This window comes from Lissotriton vulgaris, chromosome 2_1 (genome assembly GCF_964263255.1).
Source record: "Lissotriton vulgaris chromosome 2_1, aLisVul1.2, whole genome shotgun sequence".
NCBI lineage: Eukaryota > Metazoa > Chordata > Amphibia > Caudata > Salamandridae > Lissotriton > Lissotriton vulgaris.
Genome location: NC_141687.1, coordinates 203343246 through 203361624, shown reverse-complemented (window position 1 = coordinate 203361624; position 18379 = coordinate 203343246). Strand labels below are relative to the sequence as shown.

Here is an 18379-nt window from a genome sequence, read left to right as displayed (position 1 = left end):
TATGTATGTGTATATTGTCAAACCGGAAAGCGCAGACTTAAGTAGAAAACTGATTGCCAATTTGTTTTTTGTGATAAAGTAGCTGGACTAAGATCGGGAGACCAGGTATATTGGTAAAGGCACAGTGGCAGCTTGGTCAGAGGCGATCTGTCTGTTTCGCATGTCATTACATTTTAGTACTAAAATAACAGGCGCCAATCTGGAAATGAGTAAGGATTCTTAGACCCGTTATTAATCGCGTGGAGTTGTCAGCCTTCTAAGCAAAGTTGTCGATGCGTTTTTGTGAACAATGATTAGACTTGACTGCTCTGCAGCATCTTCTTGTGGCGCTACTCGCCGCCGAGAGCCACCCGGCGTGTATTTGTGTTCCTTGGACGTCATCTCTAGCGGCCCACTGTGTTCTTTCCTCCGGAGCACCGTGGCTCTTCGCTCAAGACCCAACTTGTGCTGGTGCTGCAAAGCGGCACCTGTCTGAGACCGACGCCAGCTGATCACTGGGTCTCTAGTCCCATCTTGCAAGCGCCCATAGTCCGGAGATCCGTACGAGAGCGGTGAGTACGGCCTGCAGGGTTACCCTGCACCATTGCTTGGCATTTAATGTTTGTATTTTTTAAGAAGATGGGGGACCTAAACTTCGACGTGTCTGTCGGAACGAAATGTGAAGGCGGGCACTAGGACCCTGTACAGGGAGGATGTATTGGGGAATTTAGAACATTTACGTCGTTGTTTTTGGGCTCATGCGTTTTTGTTTGCTAAACTGCTTTATCCTAACATGTTTTTTGTGGCAGTCAAAAATTTCAGGCTCCGGAACAAGTACTTTTTGTCTGCAGTTTTACCTATTGGTATTTGTTGTTGATGTTGCAGCGATTAATTATCCAGAATGTAGACTTGTGTAACAAATATATTTGTATAAGAAAATACATGCTAAAACTGGGAATTTATATTTTCGGCAGATTTAGTGTACGTGCAACACACAGGTGTGTTTTCCAGATGTCGATGCTTTCTTCCATGGAGCTCCTTATACCATGTGTTAGGAAACTGAGCCCTATAAACATTTTTTTGCTAAAGCAGCCACGCTTTATGATTAGAGTGAGTGGATGGTATTAGCAGTACGACCACACGCAGTTTGGGTACGGTGCCTATTCCTCCAACTGATCATGAGAACGCGTTGCACTCTCAGCAGACATGCCCTCATGCTGTCAAAAGGAACATTTTGCATTCTTCGAAGCTGCCGTAACTGCCCCTCTTCAAAGTATGCAGAACTTCTTGTTGTGTCCACTCTAGAACGACTACCTACTGTGACAGCCTTTGGCAAAGTAACGAAAATTAACTAGAGTCACCAATAGGTTCCAGATGGATGTCGGTGTATACTTTAATGCCAAACCTGAGAGTAGACCTTAGGTCTTCAGAAACTTCTTCTAAGTTATCCTTGATCCAAATTGTTCTTGTCTGGCCCTACAAAAAAATTACAGTTAAAATTGTAGTGGGGAAGGAGAGGGCTAGGCTTGGTAAATTACATTAATCAAGCACTGGCAATGCCAATAGGTCAAGCATATGGAAGAGCTACCAGCTTTGCCGATGTGTTTTAACCTTCTTGTCTGCTGTTCAGTATGGCTAAAAGTTAGGGGCATAGAGGAGCGTGGAATGGAGAAGAGTGGCAGGGTGTAGAGCTGAGGAGAGTGGAATACTGTGTTGTGGAGTGGCAGAGAGTGTTGTGGAGTGTCATAGAGTGTTGTTGAGTGGGGGGACATGCAATAGTGTCACAGGGTGGAGTTGCATAGAGTGGAGTGGTGTTACATTTCGCAGGGTCGATTAAAGTGTCTTGGGGTGGAGCGAAGAGACTTTGGGAGAGTGGAGTAAAGTGTCATAGAGTAGAGTGGCTTAGAAGTAGAATGGCGTAGAGTGGTGAATGCAAGGTATGGTAGTGAACTGCCATTAGACAACACATTTTCAATTAAAATGACCACTACCTTTGCACACAATCAGTTTTACTGATAAAACTAAACCGCACTCATATGATGTGTGCACACAGTATCAGCTAGTATATTGATCATATTAAAATATTTGTTTCAAGCACACTTTAAAATCACAAAATAAATGTGCTTCATTTGTGCTTTCCTAATTCTGATTTAGTCTGAAATATTTGTACAGTTCATTTAGCGACATTTACATTTTGTTGTGTTCTAGGAAATAGCCTTTCCTTTCACACACCCAGATTGACTCTGTAGTCAGAGAAAGATAGTGAACAACACACTCCCTCTGAAGGCAATGCATTACATTTTACCTCCGTCTTCAAATACACAGCAAATATGAAAAGATAATAAAATTTAAAGTCTTGTTTATAGAATGCGAGCACTCGTGCAAAAATACACACATCGAGTTAGAGAGATGATAAACAGGCTATGCTCCACGACGGGGACAAAGACATGCTGAACAGCCTAAAACAAATAAAGCCAGTAAATAGAAGGCAAGTAAATGATAGTTACGAAGCGAATGGTTAGCAATGGGCGGAATGCATTCCTAGGTTAACTTTCAGAATGCCCCCTAGAAACTTTTGGCAACCAGTTGGCTACTCTATCTGGTAGACTGTGACCTAAAAAGGGAAGCAGTTTACAAAAGCCAATGTTTTTTCATCTTTGAAATATAAACGCAAAACACAAACTTCTGAAGTTAATTCTTCTTTTTTGTCCCTAAATGATCAATAAAACAAAGTGATGCAGTACTGGCACGTAAAAAGTACAGTTTTTAAAAGTTAAGGAATGATGCATATCTCTCAGTCTTTGGTTTTGGGTGCTACCGGCTCGCACTGGTGCCCGCAAAAGTCTCCGCCTGCCCTTCAGTGGGCCGGGCCCCCTACCAGGCGCCACCCCGTGCTGCCTCTATGGGAAGTGAGTCAATGAGTCTAGTTTGGACTGCCAAGTATCTGCCAATAGTCACTTCCCACGTGGCCCCTTATGTCTCTGGGCCTTTCATGTGCACCTCGTAAGTTCCAGCGTCCTGCCGAATATAGGCGCTCCAGGTGGCTGGGGGGGCGGGAATGAGCACGGGTAGCAACGTGCGCTCCAAGGCGGTTCAAATGCCTCCTTGCCCCCAGCCTGGAAGTCGCGCTGCAGTTGTGCCGATGTCGGGGCTTTTCACACTGCCCCTCCGGTGTTGATGGCGCCTGCGGGGATAGTAGGTGGAAATGCCGCCTGTCGGGTGCTGGGTCAGTTGTGCCTTTTATGCCGCTCCGCCGCTTGTGCAAACCTTTCCGCGGCTCGTTCTTTTCTGCCGCGACTTCCGGCGAGCGTCTCCGTCCCGCGGACACTTCCGGTCGGGTAGCGGTACAGCGCAAACCCGGTGTTTCCGGGACGTGGAAAGGCCCGCACCGTCACCGTGCTCCACGCTTGGTTTCCCTAGTCAGATCTGCTTCGGAGTGGTGGCGGACGGTGCCTCTCGGTTTCCCCTTCCTGGATCAGCTTCTTGAGGTACAATTTTACCGGATTAGTGGTCTGATTGAAGCAATGGAGCCGCCTTGTTCACAGAGCTCCTAAGCTACGCCGCCATCTCGGTCGGCTGCTAGCCATGCCCCCTTCACTTATAACGTTTTTAATGTACAGTACAGCCAACACCCTACGCTATTCCATAGCTTAAATGAAATGAAAAATTCCACTTATATAGCGCATAACCACCCGGAGGCCTCGCAGCGCTGTTGACTGATTACTGTGTCCGGCTACAGGGTAAAATTAGTACGCTTTTGAAAACAGATAGGTTTTTAAATCTCTCCTAAATGACATCAGGTTCTCGTTTTGTCTGAGGGGTACAGGCAAGGAGTTCCATGCCTTCGCCGCTGAGTGAGTGAACGAACGGCCACTCCAACGGGCTTTCTTAATTTTTGCCTTAGTTGCCAAATGCAATGAAGCAGAACGAAGGGTTCTAGGCGGCGCATAAGGCAACACTAAGGGGTACAGCACTGCCGGGCCGGTTCGATGAAAAGATTTGTGCAGAATGCACATGGCCTTAAACAGTGTTCTGGCAGCCACTGGGAGCCAATGAAGCTCTTTTAGGGCAGTTCTCGCTGACTGCCAGCGAGGGATGTTAAACAATAGGCGTGCGGCACAGTTTTGAGTGACTTGGAGTTTTTTTGTTACTGTTGCCGGGGCCCCTAGATATAAAACATTTCCATAATCCAGGCGAGAGAGTATCAGGGCCTGTACCATGACCCTTCTCGCCTGAAATGGAAGTAAGGGGAGCACTTTCCTGAGCATTTTCATTAGCCCCACACATACAGAGGCAGTTTTAGTAGCTTGGACCGAGAAATCCAGTGCTCTATCAAGCCAGATTCCTAAGCTCTTTATCTGGTCTTTAGGGGGAGGGGGAGGGCCGAGACACGAAGGCCAGTTCGACATCAGGGAGGTAGGAGAGGAGTTACCTAGAAACATAATCTCGGTCTTCTCCCCGTTGAGTTTGAGGTGGGAGAGTTGCATCCACCCAGCAACAGCCTCTAAACACGGGCCCAAGGTGTTAGACGAGCCCTTCTTGTGGTCCAAAGAGACCACAAGTTGGGTGTCGTCTGCGTAGGTGACAATCAGCACACCAAAAGGGAGGACTATTTTCTCTAGGGGCTGCCTATAAACATTGAATAATGTGGGGCTCAGGGAGGAGCCCTGTGGAACCCCACAGCTGAGCGGATGCTTTGATGATACCACCTCGCCTTCAAATACCTGGAAAAAGCGTTCCTCTAAAAAAGAGGTCAGCCACATCAGGGCCGCGCCAGACACCCCCATGCCCTTCAAACGATGTAATAGTGTGGCATGGTTAACAGTGTCGAACGCGGCACTGAGGTCCAGAAGTATAATAGCAGTTTTTCCACCTCGGTCCATTATAGCTCTGGCTGCCTCTGTGACTGCCAGGAGGGCGGTCTCAGTGCCATGCTGAGGACGAAACCCTGTTTGGGAGACCTGTAGAAGTTTATTGGACTCCAAATAGTCCCCTAATGTTTTGTTAATATGTCTCTCCAACAACTTGCTCATCCACGGAAGCAGCGAGATAGGGCAGAAATTGGATAGATTGTTAGAATCCAAGTTCGGCTTTTTCAGCAAAGCCCTTACCAACACACACTTCCACATGGATGGGACAGAGTTGGAGGTAATGGAGGTATTAAGAACCTCCAGCATAAACGGGCGACAACTTAAACACACTGACAAAGGCAATAGCTCTGACTAAACACTTATAAGGTCCCAAACGCGAGACCTATTTCTATGTCAATGCTCATTTTAATTGACACAGGCGCTCTGCTGCCTTGGCTAGAATTGTGCTATACAGACACCACACACATTGCCATTATTAAACCATTGAATTCTAGGAGCAGTTACACATATGACCTTGTGTGTCTGCTCTTCTCCAAATCATCTTATGTCTTTCGCTCCTACTATTGAGGCAGATTTTACAGTTGTTTTTAATGTTAATGCTATGGTAGTACAAGCTGGAGGCTGTGTCTATAGGGATCCTATGGTATTGCAGGAGAATAGAGCGTCTAGATTGGTATGGCCTTGTGACTACAGACAAACCTAGAGACTAAAATGTATGGAATTGCAACAGAAGGGAATGTCCAAATTGCATGGTCCTGAGACTAGCTTATCTGGCTAATTTAAAAAATATATGCAATTAGACCACCCACACTGAAGACATTTGACACTAACTTCCTGTGACCGAATAAACGTCTGCGATCAAATCACTCTAAAATTATGGAAGAAAACGTATACCGTGGGAAAAATCGTTGTCCATAGATGCTGCGACATTGTGAACAGAATGCTTATGTCTGTAATTAACTCATCCAGCACCGTTTTGCAATTCTGCTCGTCACTTAAGTGTTCATTTTCTGCTACCGTAAGAAATAGGATGTATAATAATTATTATTATTATTTGAAGTATGGATATACAATGCAATAGTATAGAAATGTTATACATAGAAGAGGCATTACTCCTATGACTGAAAAAATGTGTCCAGGTTCTTCATGAAAGATAATCTCTGCAGAGCGCAGTTGTGTGTACATTGATGTATATTTATTAATATATACTTTATCTCGGGAACAAGGGAAATGCAGCTACAGACCCCATATGGTATCCACTGAAGTTTGGGCATTGTCCCCATCCATTTTGGTTCTTAGGAATGGCGTAGTCTGAGAACAGGTTAGGGCAGTGCATCAATAACTTATTAGAACCACAACCCAATTTTCAGAATGACAAATCTTTTGTGTAGGTTGACAATTTTTTAATGTAACTAAAGTATCTTGTGGTAGCGCACTGTCCTGTATCCCCCCCAACCCCCCCACCACCACTTTTCGCCTGGTATCTGGTGTAACCGTGACTGAAAGTGTGCTGGGTCCCTGATAATCTGTTCCCTAGCACCAGTATTCTTTCACTAAAACTGTACATTGTTTGGTACTACTTCAGCCACCCCTGTAAGTACCTTGTAAATGGTACCCTTGGTACCTAATGCATTGGACTGCTGATAGTACCCTGGGGCTGCAGCACCACTTGTGCCACCCTACATCATTCCCAAAAAAGTACTTTTTGTCTCTAACAATGCCCTTTGATCTGCTGCGTAGTTGAGTAAATGATTGACTTCAATCAGGGGATAGTGGTTTGTACTAGTTTTTATGACTGTGTGTAGGGGAGTACCCCTATTTGTTGTTGTCACACCCACATTTTGCCTGGTAAATGATTCGATTTAGACTGAAAGTGCACTAGGTTCCTGCTAACCCGGTCCCCATTGCCAGAGCTCTTTCCCAAAACTGTACAATTGTTCCCCTCAATTGGCAAAACCTTTAGCACCCTCTGTAAACCCCTATTAAAATTGTTCCCTGGTACATAGGGCCTGAGGTTCTAAAGATGGCCCCCAAGGGCTGCAGCACAAATTGTGCCAACCTGAGGCACCCCTCACCAAGCACATACAAGACTGCCATTGCATGCTGCGTGTCTTGGTGCAGACAAAAGTGAAAACACAACTTGTCACACATTGGTGTGTGCCGTGTTCCCTTACATTGCATTTAATAACTCCCCCCTGCAGCAGGCCCAATTGCCCTAAGGCAGGGTGCCCTCACGCCTACACAACAACAGATCCAAATACCTCCATGACAGAATCAACTTCCACGTACCCAAAAGAAACCTCTGATCTTCCAATCTCGCACTGGCCGAAACCCCTGTGTTAGACCTGGGATCCCTGGTTGGCTGAGGTAGGTACCTTAGGCCCAGTAGGGACTAGCATGCCAACGTCAGGGAAAGGAAGGTCACCTTGTTAGATAGCTCAGCTGACCCCCTCAGTAGCTTGGCACGAGCAGCCAGGATTATAGTCAAGGCAAATGTGTAAAGTATTTGCAAGAACGCTCACTATAAACCAATGATGACACACAAATAGACTCCACACGAGTTTTATAAAAATGAGTATAAACTTTGCATAAAAAGATATACGATAAGACCACACAATATAAATCCAACATATGAGGATGTGCACTATTTCTCCTGGCCAGTTGTTAAGCCAGCCCTTGTAAGTTATGGCGGTATTAATGAGCACTTCTAAATATCATGTCATGCAGTTCTTAATGCTAGAATCAGGCACATTTGCAGTGCAAAAATACTGTAAGACATAAGCAGCAATCAGACACACTGTAATGAAAAGAATGCAATGCATAACGCAACAATCAGGCACTTTACAAGGTAAAATAATGCAATGCATAATACAACCACCAGGTATGTCTTTCTTCAAAAATAAGGCAATGCGTAATACATTAATCAGGTAATTCGTTATGCAGGAACAATGCAATGTGCAATACGCTAGTCAGGTAGTTTGTTATGCAGGTAAAATGCCATGCGTCAGACTCCAATCCGGTATTTCGTTATGCAGGAATAATGCCATGTGTAATACTCTAGTCCGGTACTCCGTTATGCAGAAATGATGCAATGTGTAATACGACCGTCCATATGCAGAAATGGAATAATGCGTAATACACTCAGGCCCGATAACCGGGTCTTAGGCGGTCTCTCCTCCTCTCCTCTGACTTGCAGTCATCCTCTCAACAGTTGCCCCTCACACTGGTACGATATATTCAAAAGTGCAGCTCTGTGCACCGGCCCCTGTACTGCCACTCCCTTGGCAATACGGGCCGCAATACGAGCTGAAGTAGCGGCTCGCATGGCCAACACGAGAGAGAGGCCGAGAGCGTCCCCCTTCGAGCTCGAGCCCTGCCCCAGAAGCGACACACGTTACCTGAGGGGGCGCAAACTCACTCTCCTCTCCTCGTCCAGCGGCTGGGCCTCCAATGCAGCTTTGTGGATTGGCAACAGCGGCTCAGGCTGTCAATTTAGCTCCTCCGGGATTGCCGGTCCGGGCCGCTTCAGTTACGAGATCTTAGGCTGCCACAAAGAACACGCACACAGCTTCGCTGAGTCTTCCTTAAGTTTCGGGTGCACGATCACTCGGCACTCCACACACACAGATCTCAGGCTGCACGAAGGTCAAGCGCACAGCGTCCCTGAGACTCACCTTAACTTTGGTGCAGACAATAACAAGGCAAATCCTCAGGAAGGTCTCACGGTGCCCAACGCACACGCCCACAGCGTCGATGAGACTCACCTGGATTCCGGTGCACACGATCACTGGAAAATCCTCACAAAGGGGTCAGGCTGCACAAAGTACATGCACACCACGTCGATGACCCTTACTTGGACTCCAGGTGCCCATGATCACAGGGCACGGCTTGCGAGGGTCTCAGCTGCAACAGGCACGCACTCACAGAGTGGCTTACACTCTCATGGAAACTTTTATGTTCCTGTGTTTCCAAACAGGGTGCCAGCTCACATCGGGCCCTTGGGGATAAGTTACTTCAGGACGCAGCACACAGCAAAATCCTTCAAGCAGGGGGACACCGCACACAGCAAAGTCCCTTTATCCTTTCCTTGGTTAAAGCAGCAAACTGCAGGCCAGCCCCAGAACACACAGCAAGGGCCAGTCCTATCCTTCAGTTGTTTCTTCCATGGCAAAGGTCCTCTTGACCACGAAGTAGCTCCAGTCTTGGTCACACTTGTACAAGCCATTCTCATATCAATCAGAGTACTTGTAAAGCGCTCCTTACCCGTGAGGATTTCAAGGCGCTGAGGGGAGGGGGTGCCGCTACTGCTCGAAGAGCCAGGTCTTGAGAATTCTTCTGAAGGCAAGTAGGTCTTGGGTCTGCCGTAGGTGGGTAGGGAGGGTGTTCCAGGTCTTGGCGGCGAGGTAGGAGAAGGATCTGCCGCCAGAGGTTGTTCGTTGGATGCAGGGAACAGCGATGAGGCTGGTGGAGCGGAGCTGGCGGGTGGGGGTGTAGAAGCTGAGTCTGCTGTTCAGGTAGGCTGGTCCAGCGTTGTGGAGTGCTTTGTGTGTGTGGGTAAGGAGCTTGAAGGTGATCCTCTTGTCGACGGGGAGCCAGTGTAGGTCTCTCAGGTGGGGGGTGATGTAACTGCGGCAGGGGGCGTTGACGATCAGTTGGGCGGAGGCGTTTTGGATGCGTTGTAGTGTTGTAGGTGTTTGGCTGGGATTCCTGCGTAGAGTGCGTTGCCGTAGTCCAGTCTGCTGCTGACCAGGCCCTGTGTCACTGTTCTTCTTGTTTCGGTCGGGATCCACTTGTAGATCCTGCGGAGCATGCAGAGAGTGTTGTAGCAGGAGGAGGAGACGGCGTTGACCTGTTTAGACCTGGAGAAGGAGTCCAGGATGAATCCTAGGTTGCGTGCATGGTCGGTGGGTGTCTGTGCTGTTCCCAGTGTGGTCGGCCACCAGGAGTTGTCCCAGGCTGAGGGGGGTGGGTCAGAGGATGAGTACCTCCGTCTTGTCCTACTTCAGACAGCTGTACCTCATCCAGTCGTCGACTGCCTTCATTCCCTCGTGGAGGTTGGTTTTGGCGGTGTGCCGGTCCTTGGTGAGGGAGATAATGAGCTGGGTCTCGTCAGCATAGGAGATGATATTGAGGTTGCGTTGGCGGGCCACTTGTGCGAGGGGGGAGCATGTAGATGTTGAACAGCGTTGGGCTAAGGGATGGCCTCGGATCGGAAGGGCGGGAGGTGGACCCTCTGGGTTCTGCCGGAGAGGAAGGACGTGTTCCAGTCAAGGGTCTTCTCTTGGATTCCTGCTTCTAGGAGGCGTGTCTTTATCTATCAATCGCCCTCACTCTATGTATCGATCGCCCTTGCTATAGATAGAGTATCACTCAGCACCACCACAACATCACTCAGCGCCACCACAGCATCAACCTGTGCAACCATTCAACAACAACTGATTCAAATATGTTCTCTCACGGTTTCAAGCTTTATTACAAATGTCAAAAAAAGATGTTAATATTTCATTTCTGTTCTTGGATTTTCGTCTCAAAATACACTGAACATCATCTTCACAAAAGTTATTTACAAAAGTTTAAGCTATTGCCATTATAAATTACAATATCTTTTATTTAAGTATTAATTATTTAAAAAAATAAAAGCCATTGTTAGTTGTAATATCAATACATTTAAGTCACGTAAATACAACACATATTGCATTACAAATGCTATAGGTGTTACATTTGCGAAAGTGATAACTATTGGCATTGTAAATGACAAAGCTATTAATTTCGCTATTTTCAAAACCACCACATAAATAAAAAAATTATCATTTACAATACCAATAGCTCAAACTTTCCTAATGCGAGACCTATTGCATTGCAAATGCTTGTTTAAAGTGAAAAGAATTCATGTTTAAAAACGTACTTACCTGAACAATTGTTCTCCATTGCCTAAATATATATAAAGATACTTGCTATTATTATGAATTGGTGTGGATCTCCTTGAGTCGTATGTGTCATTAATTGTTCATTGTGTGAATTTGCAATTGTTTGCACTGCTCTGTGTTCAGCCTAAAGATGCTTTACCACACTGCCCCCTAATACAGCACTTTGGCATTGCATAGCAAGCCCCTGTCCACTGTTTTTTGGGAACCCCTGACTCTTTACCCAGTATATCAGGCTCTTGATATATCACATAAAGAGCCAGCTTCCTACACTGTACCACTCACCTGCTAGTTGATACCTTTTATATGAACATTAGGCATTATTTTGTGTAAGAATCTTAATCCCTATTGTTGAATGTTCTCCTACATTAAGTGTATTGTTAATCCCAAAATGTAAATTTGTTTCATATTTTAATGCATCTTTTTTTCTTTTCTTCCCATTGTTGATATTAACTAGGAAACTTGTATGCCTGCTCTGATCAGGTTATTCTTCCAACCCATTACACGAACACTGTGTCGAAAGGACTTTCATGCGAAGTTGCAATTAGTACTGCAAAGCCGTTTCTCATATGCAATCCATCCCTTTGTCGGCTCTTTACATTCCAGGGTTACAACACTCCTTTTCTTTTCGACTTTGAGACAAACACTCCACTCTGGAAATAAGTCTGTGTATCCCACTTCTCACTATCTAATCCGTTGGGCCTGCAGCTTCCCAAACGATATGGCAGAGCAACGCTACTGCGTGGAGTATGCCAAACGTGGAACAGCAGGGTGTAAAAAATGCAAGGAGAAGATCTTGAAGGGGTTGGTGCGAATTGGGAAGGTGGTGCCTAACCCATTCACAGAATCTGGGGGTGACATGAAGGAATGGTATCATGTCAAGTGCATCTTTGAAAAGCTGACGAAGGCACGTGCCACCACAAAAAAGATTGAGGACATCACTGAGCTGGAAGGCTGGGAGGAGCTGCAAGATCCAGAGAAAGAACTGATAAACCAACAGGTCACAGGTGAGTCCTTTGCTTTGGTGCCAGTGTGATGCCAGTACACGTCACACCTTGCACTGCTATCCCAATGCTACAAGCCATACATTTGTGATGTACTTTGTTCTTTTTAATGCTGCGAGACTGCAACGCCATTGACCTCTCACTCCTTGTTACCTCTAAGCCAAGGCCCCAAACTAGATGTTAAACAAAGATTGCAGCTTTAAATTATAAATGTCATATAAAGAGGATATGGTAACCTTAGAGGGAGCTAGCAGGCATTACTTCATCTCTCTTCAGTAACTGGTGCTTTTTCATAACATCTGTGGTTGCTGTTTCGAAATTCCCATTAAGCTGCCCTAAATCATGTACAATATGATTTTTGTTTTAAAACTAAAACAGCTCTTTAAAAGAATGAATTTGACATCTATTTCAGAATAGTTCACACTGGCCATACATACATTAATTGTGTTCTTAAGTTGCATAGTTTCTAGAATTGCTTTGGGTCACATTATTTTGCTTGATAATACTGACTAAAAAGAATTCAGTTTCTGTGTGTGAATATCTATAGTTATGTGTGTATATTTATCTTTATATTGTAATTGCATTGATGTAGCACTTACTACCCCTGACGAGGCGTCTAAGTGCACTGAACCCATAAAGGATTAGTGGTAAATTAGTATAGTGAAATATGAAAGTAATTAGAGTGCTGGAAATGTTAGTCAGTTATTTGGATTGAGAAGGATAGTGGAGGGATAGAAGAGGGAAAAGTTTTGCAATTATGATGAGGTGTTGAAGTGCATTTTCGTCGAGCAGCATGCTACTTCGGAACCCATAAAGGATTAGTGGTGAATTAGTATAGTGAAACATGAAGTGATTTGAGTGGTTGGTAAGGTAGTTTGTTATTTAGATTGAGGTGGATAGTGGCAGGATAGAAGAGGGAAATAGTTTGCATTTATATAGCACTTGCTACCCATGATGAGGTGTTGGAGTGCTTTTCAGTGACTAGCACGCTACTCCGGAACCCAAACAGGATTAGTGGGAATTAGTATAGGGAAATATGCAATTAATTTGAGTGGTGGACATGCTCCTTTGTAATTTGGATTAAAAAAGAATGGTGGAGGGAAAAAAGAGGGAAGGGTCTAAATTGTTGTTTTTTGTTGTTTATATACACATAATACTTGAAACCTCCAACTATATAGGGAAACGCAGGCGCACTCCAGTAGGATAGATTCCAGCCTTTATATTACAGGCAACACACCCAACGTGTTTGGACAACTACAGCTGTCTTGTTCGTGAGTTAGCACTCATTCGTGCTGCCAGACTTTTAAATTAAACAGTGTTCAAATAAACATAAATAAAGGACTTCGAATACAAGCTAATGTGTGGTCAATACCTCCCAATTTTGTCTGTAATTACATACAAGTAAGGAAGTTACACGAGAGAACTGTGTATGAGACGCCAAAATATAATGTCATTTCATATGCTGTAACATGTCATTAAAGAAGTATGCCTGTGAACTTAAAATAGCACAATTGATAACTATCTCATAATGTTATTCTTCAAGTGTTGCAAAACTTACCTAAGAAAACACAGCTAAGGCGGTACAATACTGAAACCCTTAAGACTGCCACCAACACGGTGGAGAAAATAGAAAGTGAAGCCCTGCTGGTTGCAGGTAAGAGAACTTCAAATGAAGTAGAGCCACTGAGATTTGTCACCACCTATAGCAGACAGGCTAATATTATTAGGAGTGTGCTACCCAAACATTGGCATGTCCTTCACACAGATTATAATATGTGAAAATATGTGGTCTCCCACCCCAAAATCTCCATTAGAAAGAGTAGGTCACTCAAGGACATGTTATAAACAAACAATCAAACATTTATGTTTGAACACTGATTTAAAGTGCTGATTCGTGAACAAGACAACTGTAGTTGTTGAAACATGTTGAGTGCGTTGCCTGTAACAAAAGTAAAGGGTGGATCTATCCTACTGGAGTGCGTGTGCTATTATCTACATTGTTGAAGGTCTCAAGTATTGCATTTACCAGGTTCCTACACACGTGCATGTGGCTCAATTATGCGGATGGAGGAATCCGTGCGACACTGAATTTGTGTGTGTATGTATGTATGTATATATGTGTGTGTGTGTGTATGTATGTGTGTGTGTGTGTGTGTGTGTGTGTATATATGCGCTCCCTGGCAACACTTCCGGAAATGGCACCGAAGATAGTGACCTGCTGGGAGGACTGCCGCGGCCCTGCTTGCTGCTGTGCGAAGTGGCGGCTTGTGCGGGCGGGGCGCCTGGAGAGTGGCGGCCTGTGCGGGCGGGGCGCCTGGAGAGTGGCGGCCTGCGCGGGCGAGGCGCCTGGAGCGGGACCGGCAGCTGAGGTAAGGATCTCTGGGACACGGGCGGGAGGGGGCCGGGGGCAGGAGTGCACGCAAGCCTCAAATGCTGCCCCCAGCCCCTTTCTTCCCCAACACTGGGGCGGGCTGCATATATATATATATATATATTTATTTATTTCTGGATTCTCCTTGCCCCCCCACTCGTCGGCAGAAAGCACATCAGCAGTAAGTTTTTCAAAACTTATTCTTTATTCACACACCATGTGCAGGATGCAGCTCATCAATAAACGGACGGCCTACGCGTTTTGGCTACTCTAGCTTTCCACTGGACCATAGAGTCCCAGGGATCTAGACCTTATCTTATAGTGCAAAGTGAAAGTACCCTTTTCCATGTCTATTAAAAATCTAGACCAGCAACCTTGCTCATTACATATGGCTTATTTTGAGCACCATTTTTGCTCTACATTCCTGTAAAGTACACATTATATAAACAAAAAAGTCTGGGCTAATGTAAAGACTCAAATGTGCGGATGGAGGAATCCGTGCGACACTGAATTTGTGTGTGTATGTATGTATGTATATATGTGTGTGTGTGTGTGTATATGTGTGTGTGTATATATATATCTTTTATGTGTACACTGTGTTTATGCTTTGATCTACATTCACACTACAGGTGGCTCCTGCTTACTTAAAAATGCTTGTTACCTAGGAGCCATTTTTAGCCTCAGCTGGCCCTATATTTCAGCCCTGTGTAAAACATAAAAAATATGTTAAGTTTTTTGGAAGCTCGAATTATCATTATGATGTTAGTGTAAAGTGTACTTCTGCTGCAGTCTGTACAGTATCCCCTTGTTAGTGTAAACTTGCCCTGTTGCTACTTATACTTTGATGGCATGGAGTTATGTCATCTTGTATATGTGTATACATGATGCGTGTCTGCTGCTTGTGAGGTGTCCATAGTGTGTAGATAAGAGAAGCATATAAAAGAGATATGGCCCTCGTGTTCAGCTGCTACTCAGTTTAAATTTGTTTGATCGAATCCCTCTAGTTCGAGGGTTACCTATCTGCATTACTTATCAATAATGTTTTACTGCGTTGCTAACAAAGGAGCGAGTTGCTTATATTGATCACTTTCTGCACCCAGAACTTGCATCTAAGGTAGGAGCCACTCCTAAGAAGACACCAACCACAAGCAAAAAATCACCTGGGGCTCAGACCACACCTTTGAAATCACCGGTGACTGCAGCAGTCGCACCCAGCCCCAGTCCTCGGAAGTTCCCTGGCTTCACAGGTGGGCTCAAAGAAACTTTTTTTTATTTAGTAACTTATTCATTTGAAAATTACGTTACTGTCGGAGTTAAATGATTAGCTTCATACAGAATAACAAAGATTGTGTTTGCCATGACTACTCTTTGTAGTTCAGTGACGAGGTGTCTGGTTTCTAGTTCAGTTTGTCATCGTTAATTTGATCAAAGCCAAGGGATTGGCTCGGACATTACCTGTTGTCAGTTGGACCTTGTCTAACAGTCATTTCATGACTTTGGTTCAAGCCTATCCATCGCTAATTTTGTGGGTTCGGTTTAGCTATGAATTCAAAGGGATCGACAGGAGTTAACTCCTATGCAAATATGTCCTGCTGTGTTTATTACTTCACCTAAGCAGCAAATGATTCCATGGAAAATCAATGTCCCTTTCACTCTGCTTTAAAATGCAGATTACGAGTTGTAAGACCATATTGCGATAGTCAACTTTTTTTTCCTCAGTTTGCTGTCTTTCTTAGTTTTTTTCTCAGGTGTTGCAGCTTATTCTTACCTTTCTTATTTGAAGATGAAATGTGAAGTTGATTTATTTGTGCTGTATGTGTGTTTTTAAAATATTTGCAGATATTCTTCAACATTCCTTTTTAGTAGAGACTTGTGCACCATACGGTGTAACAAAGTTTTAAAAAAAAACCTTGGAGCAAAACAATCTCCTCATTCTTCACATGAGCATTAAAGCTGTGGTGTTCTCATGCACTTTTTAATGTACAAAACACCTTTTATCTCTGTATTGCACAACTCTTACACTAAATCTTTCAAAACCTGTGCCCATAGATTCAGCTATTCTGCTCCATCATAATGCCATCTTTGCATGGATCTGCCGCACTGGCTCTGGATCCTTCCCCAGGATCACTTTTAAGGTGCTATGCGGTGTCCCCCTGATCTCAAAGATTCTTTCTATCCTGTCTTACCAGTAAAATTCTCAGCAGACCTTTTTGCTTGTCCAACTCTTTGCTTCTGAACATCCCTGACTTTCCAAAGGTTAAGTTGTGTGGCAGAGGTTGATGGGTGTCTTCTTGCTCTCTGAAACCTAGAAAGATATCCCTTCAGACTTTCAGCAGTATCTAAAAACTATTTATTTTCCATTAATATCTCAAGTAAGTCGGTGTGTGTTGTGTTCCTTGCTAATGCCAAGAGGCATATTGCACTTTAAAAGATTTGTGATAGATCATCATATTCAACATTTGTCTGGCAGCTCAGTTGATGTTTTTTCCCAGCCTAGTCTATATTTGAATGTCTCTCTTTATAAATTGGCTGTGATACAAATTTGAGATTGACCCTCTTTCCTAAGGATAAAAGGGGTCTGTTCTCTGAGTGTCTAGTATGGCCCACTGGCTGACTTATAATAAATGCTTTGCTGAGGATATTGAATCTGTCGCCTCTCTTTTTAGAAGCATTGCTTGATTTTCAATTTCATGTACTACCCCATACAATCTTCAGCTCCATATCTAGTTTGTTTAAATACCTGTGTGGTACATCAACCAATAATATTCTAAACGGGAATTACATCCTTCACAATGCATTCAGTGGTCAGGAGGCCCTTTTTAGGTTTTGCCTGGTGAAAAGATGTGCTCTGCGCATCTTTTTCGCGCAGGCGAAAACCTAATGAGAATAGTACGGGAGACAGGAACGGCCCCTGTCTTTCATTGGCTAGCTCCATAAATGGAGGCTAGCCATTGGAAGACGGGCCTGTCCGTCAATGCCAGACCAGATTCGGGAGCGTTCCCGAGAATTTTTGGCTTTTGGCTACGTCAGCCGAAAGCCTGTTCTCGGGAACGCCCCCGAATCTGGTCCGGCATTGTTTTTTTTTGCCTTATGTCCTGTTCCCGCTCCCCCCCTCCGATGTCAGTGTGTGGCCGTTCCCGCCCCCCTCCCGCTCTCCGTGCCTTTCCGCCCCCCCCTTGCATTGTAAATGCTTGTTAGCCTTTGTACCGAGGGAAGCACGTAAAGGGCTTTTAGTTTCTGCGGCATATGTTTAATGGACGTATTTCTGCATCCCACATATCAAAGCACACAAGATGCTCAGATCTCTTTCTGCGGGCCCGAAGAGGCGGCACCCCCCATCTTCGCACCACCCATAATATTATTTCTTACCATCACCGCCACCAAAGCGTCAGAGCTGGAATTAATAAATGTGCCCTGCGTCGGTAACTGTCTCTCCTCGAGTTTTAACGCGAATTACTGAGTTAAAGGCCGCTACCTTGAAGTGTAACCTAGAGGCCAAGGGTTCGGCCCTGCAAGTAGGAAAATAAAGCTCTTTTGCCCCCGAATCTGGTCCGGCATTGTTTTTTTTGCCTTATGTCCTGTTCCCGCTCCCCCCCTCCGATGTCTGTGTGTGGCCGTTCCCGCCCCCCCTCCCGCTCTCCGTGCCTTTCTGCCCCCCCCTTGCATTGTAAATGCTTGTTAGCCTTTGTACCGAGGGAAGCACGTAAAGGGCGTTTAGTTTCTGCGGCATATGTTTAATGGACGTATTTCTGCATCCCACATATCAAAGCACACAAGATGCTCAGATCTCTTTCTGCGGGCCCGAAGAGGCGGCACCCCCCCGTCTCCGCACCACCCATAATATTATTTCTTACCATCACTGCCACCAAAGCATCAGAGCTGGAATTAGTAAATGTGCCCTGCGTCGGTAACTGGCTCTCCTCGAGTTTTAACACGGATTACTGAGTTAAAGGCCGCTGCCTTGAAGTGTAACCTAGAGACCAAGGGTTCGGCCCTGCAAGTAGGAAAATAAAGCTCTTTTTAAGTAGCTCTTTGGGCGGCAAATGTGTTATACCAAAGGCTAAATATCATTTATTTTAAACTAAGAAAAACATTAATGCTGAGTTCATGTGAAAGGCCCCCTTCCTCCCCGGCAATGCCAGAAGCAGAATCTGGGAACAGAACACGCATGACGTGACAGGCAATCCAGTGTGACGTCATGAGGCCCATGATACGTGTGGAGGGGAGGCT

General features: G+C 45.0%; 1 protein-coding gene across 2 annotated transcripts in view; it reads left to right on the top strand.

Annotated features, from left to right (window-relative positions):
• Positions 1–382: 382 nt before the first annotated feature.
• LIG3 (DNA ligase 3) overlaps positions 383–18379 on the top strand; it is a 254312-nt gene continuing 236315 nt past the window's right edge. The window contains exons 1-3 of one of the 2 annotated variants that reach the window (XM_086954719.1): positions 383–551; positions 11232–11781; positions 15250–15396. In XM_086954719.1, the coding sequence (XP_086810845.1) occupies positions 11241–11781; positions 15250–15396 (688 nt within the window). In that variant the 5' untranslated portion in view covers positions 383–551; positions 11232–11240. The remainder of the gene's footprint in view (positions 552–11231; positions 11782–15249; positions 15397–18379) is intronic. The other variant, XM_086954721.1, reaches the window with a different exon arrangement.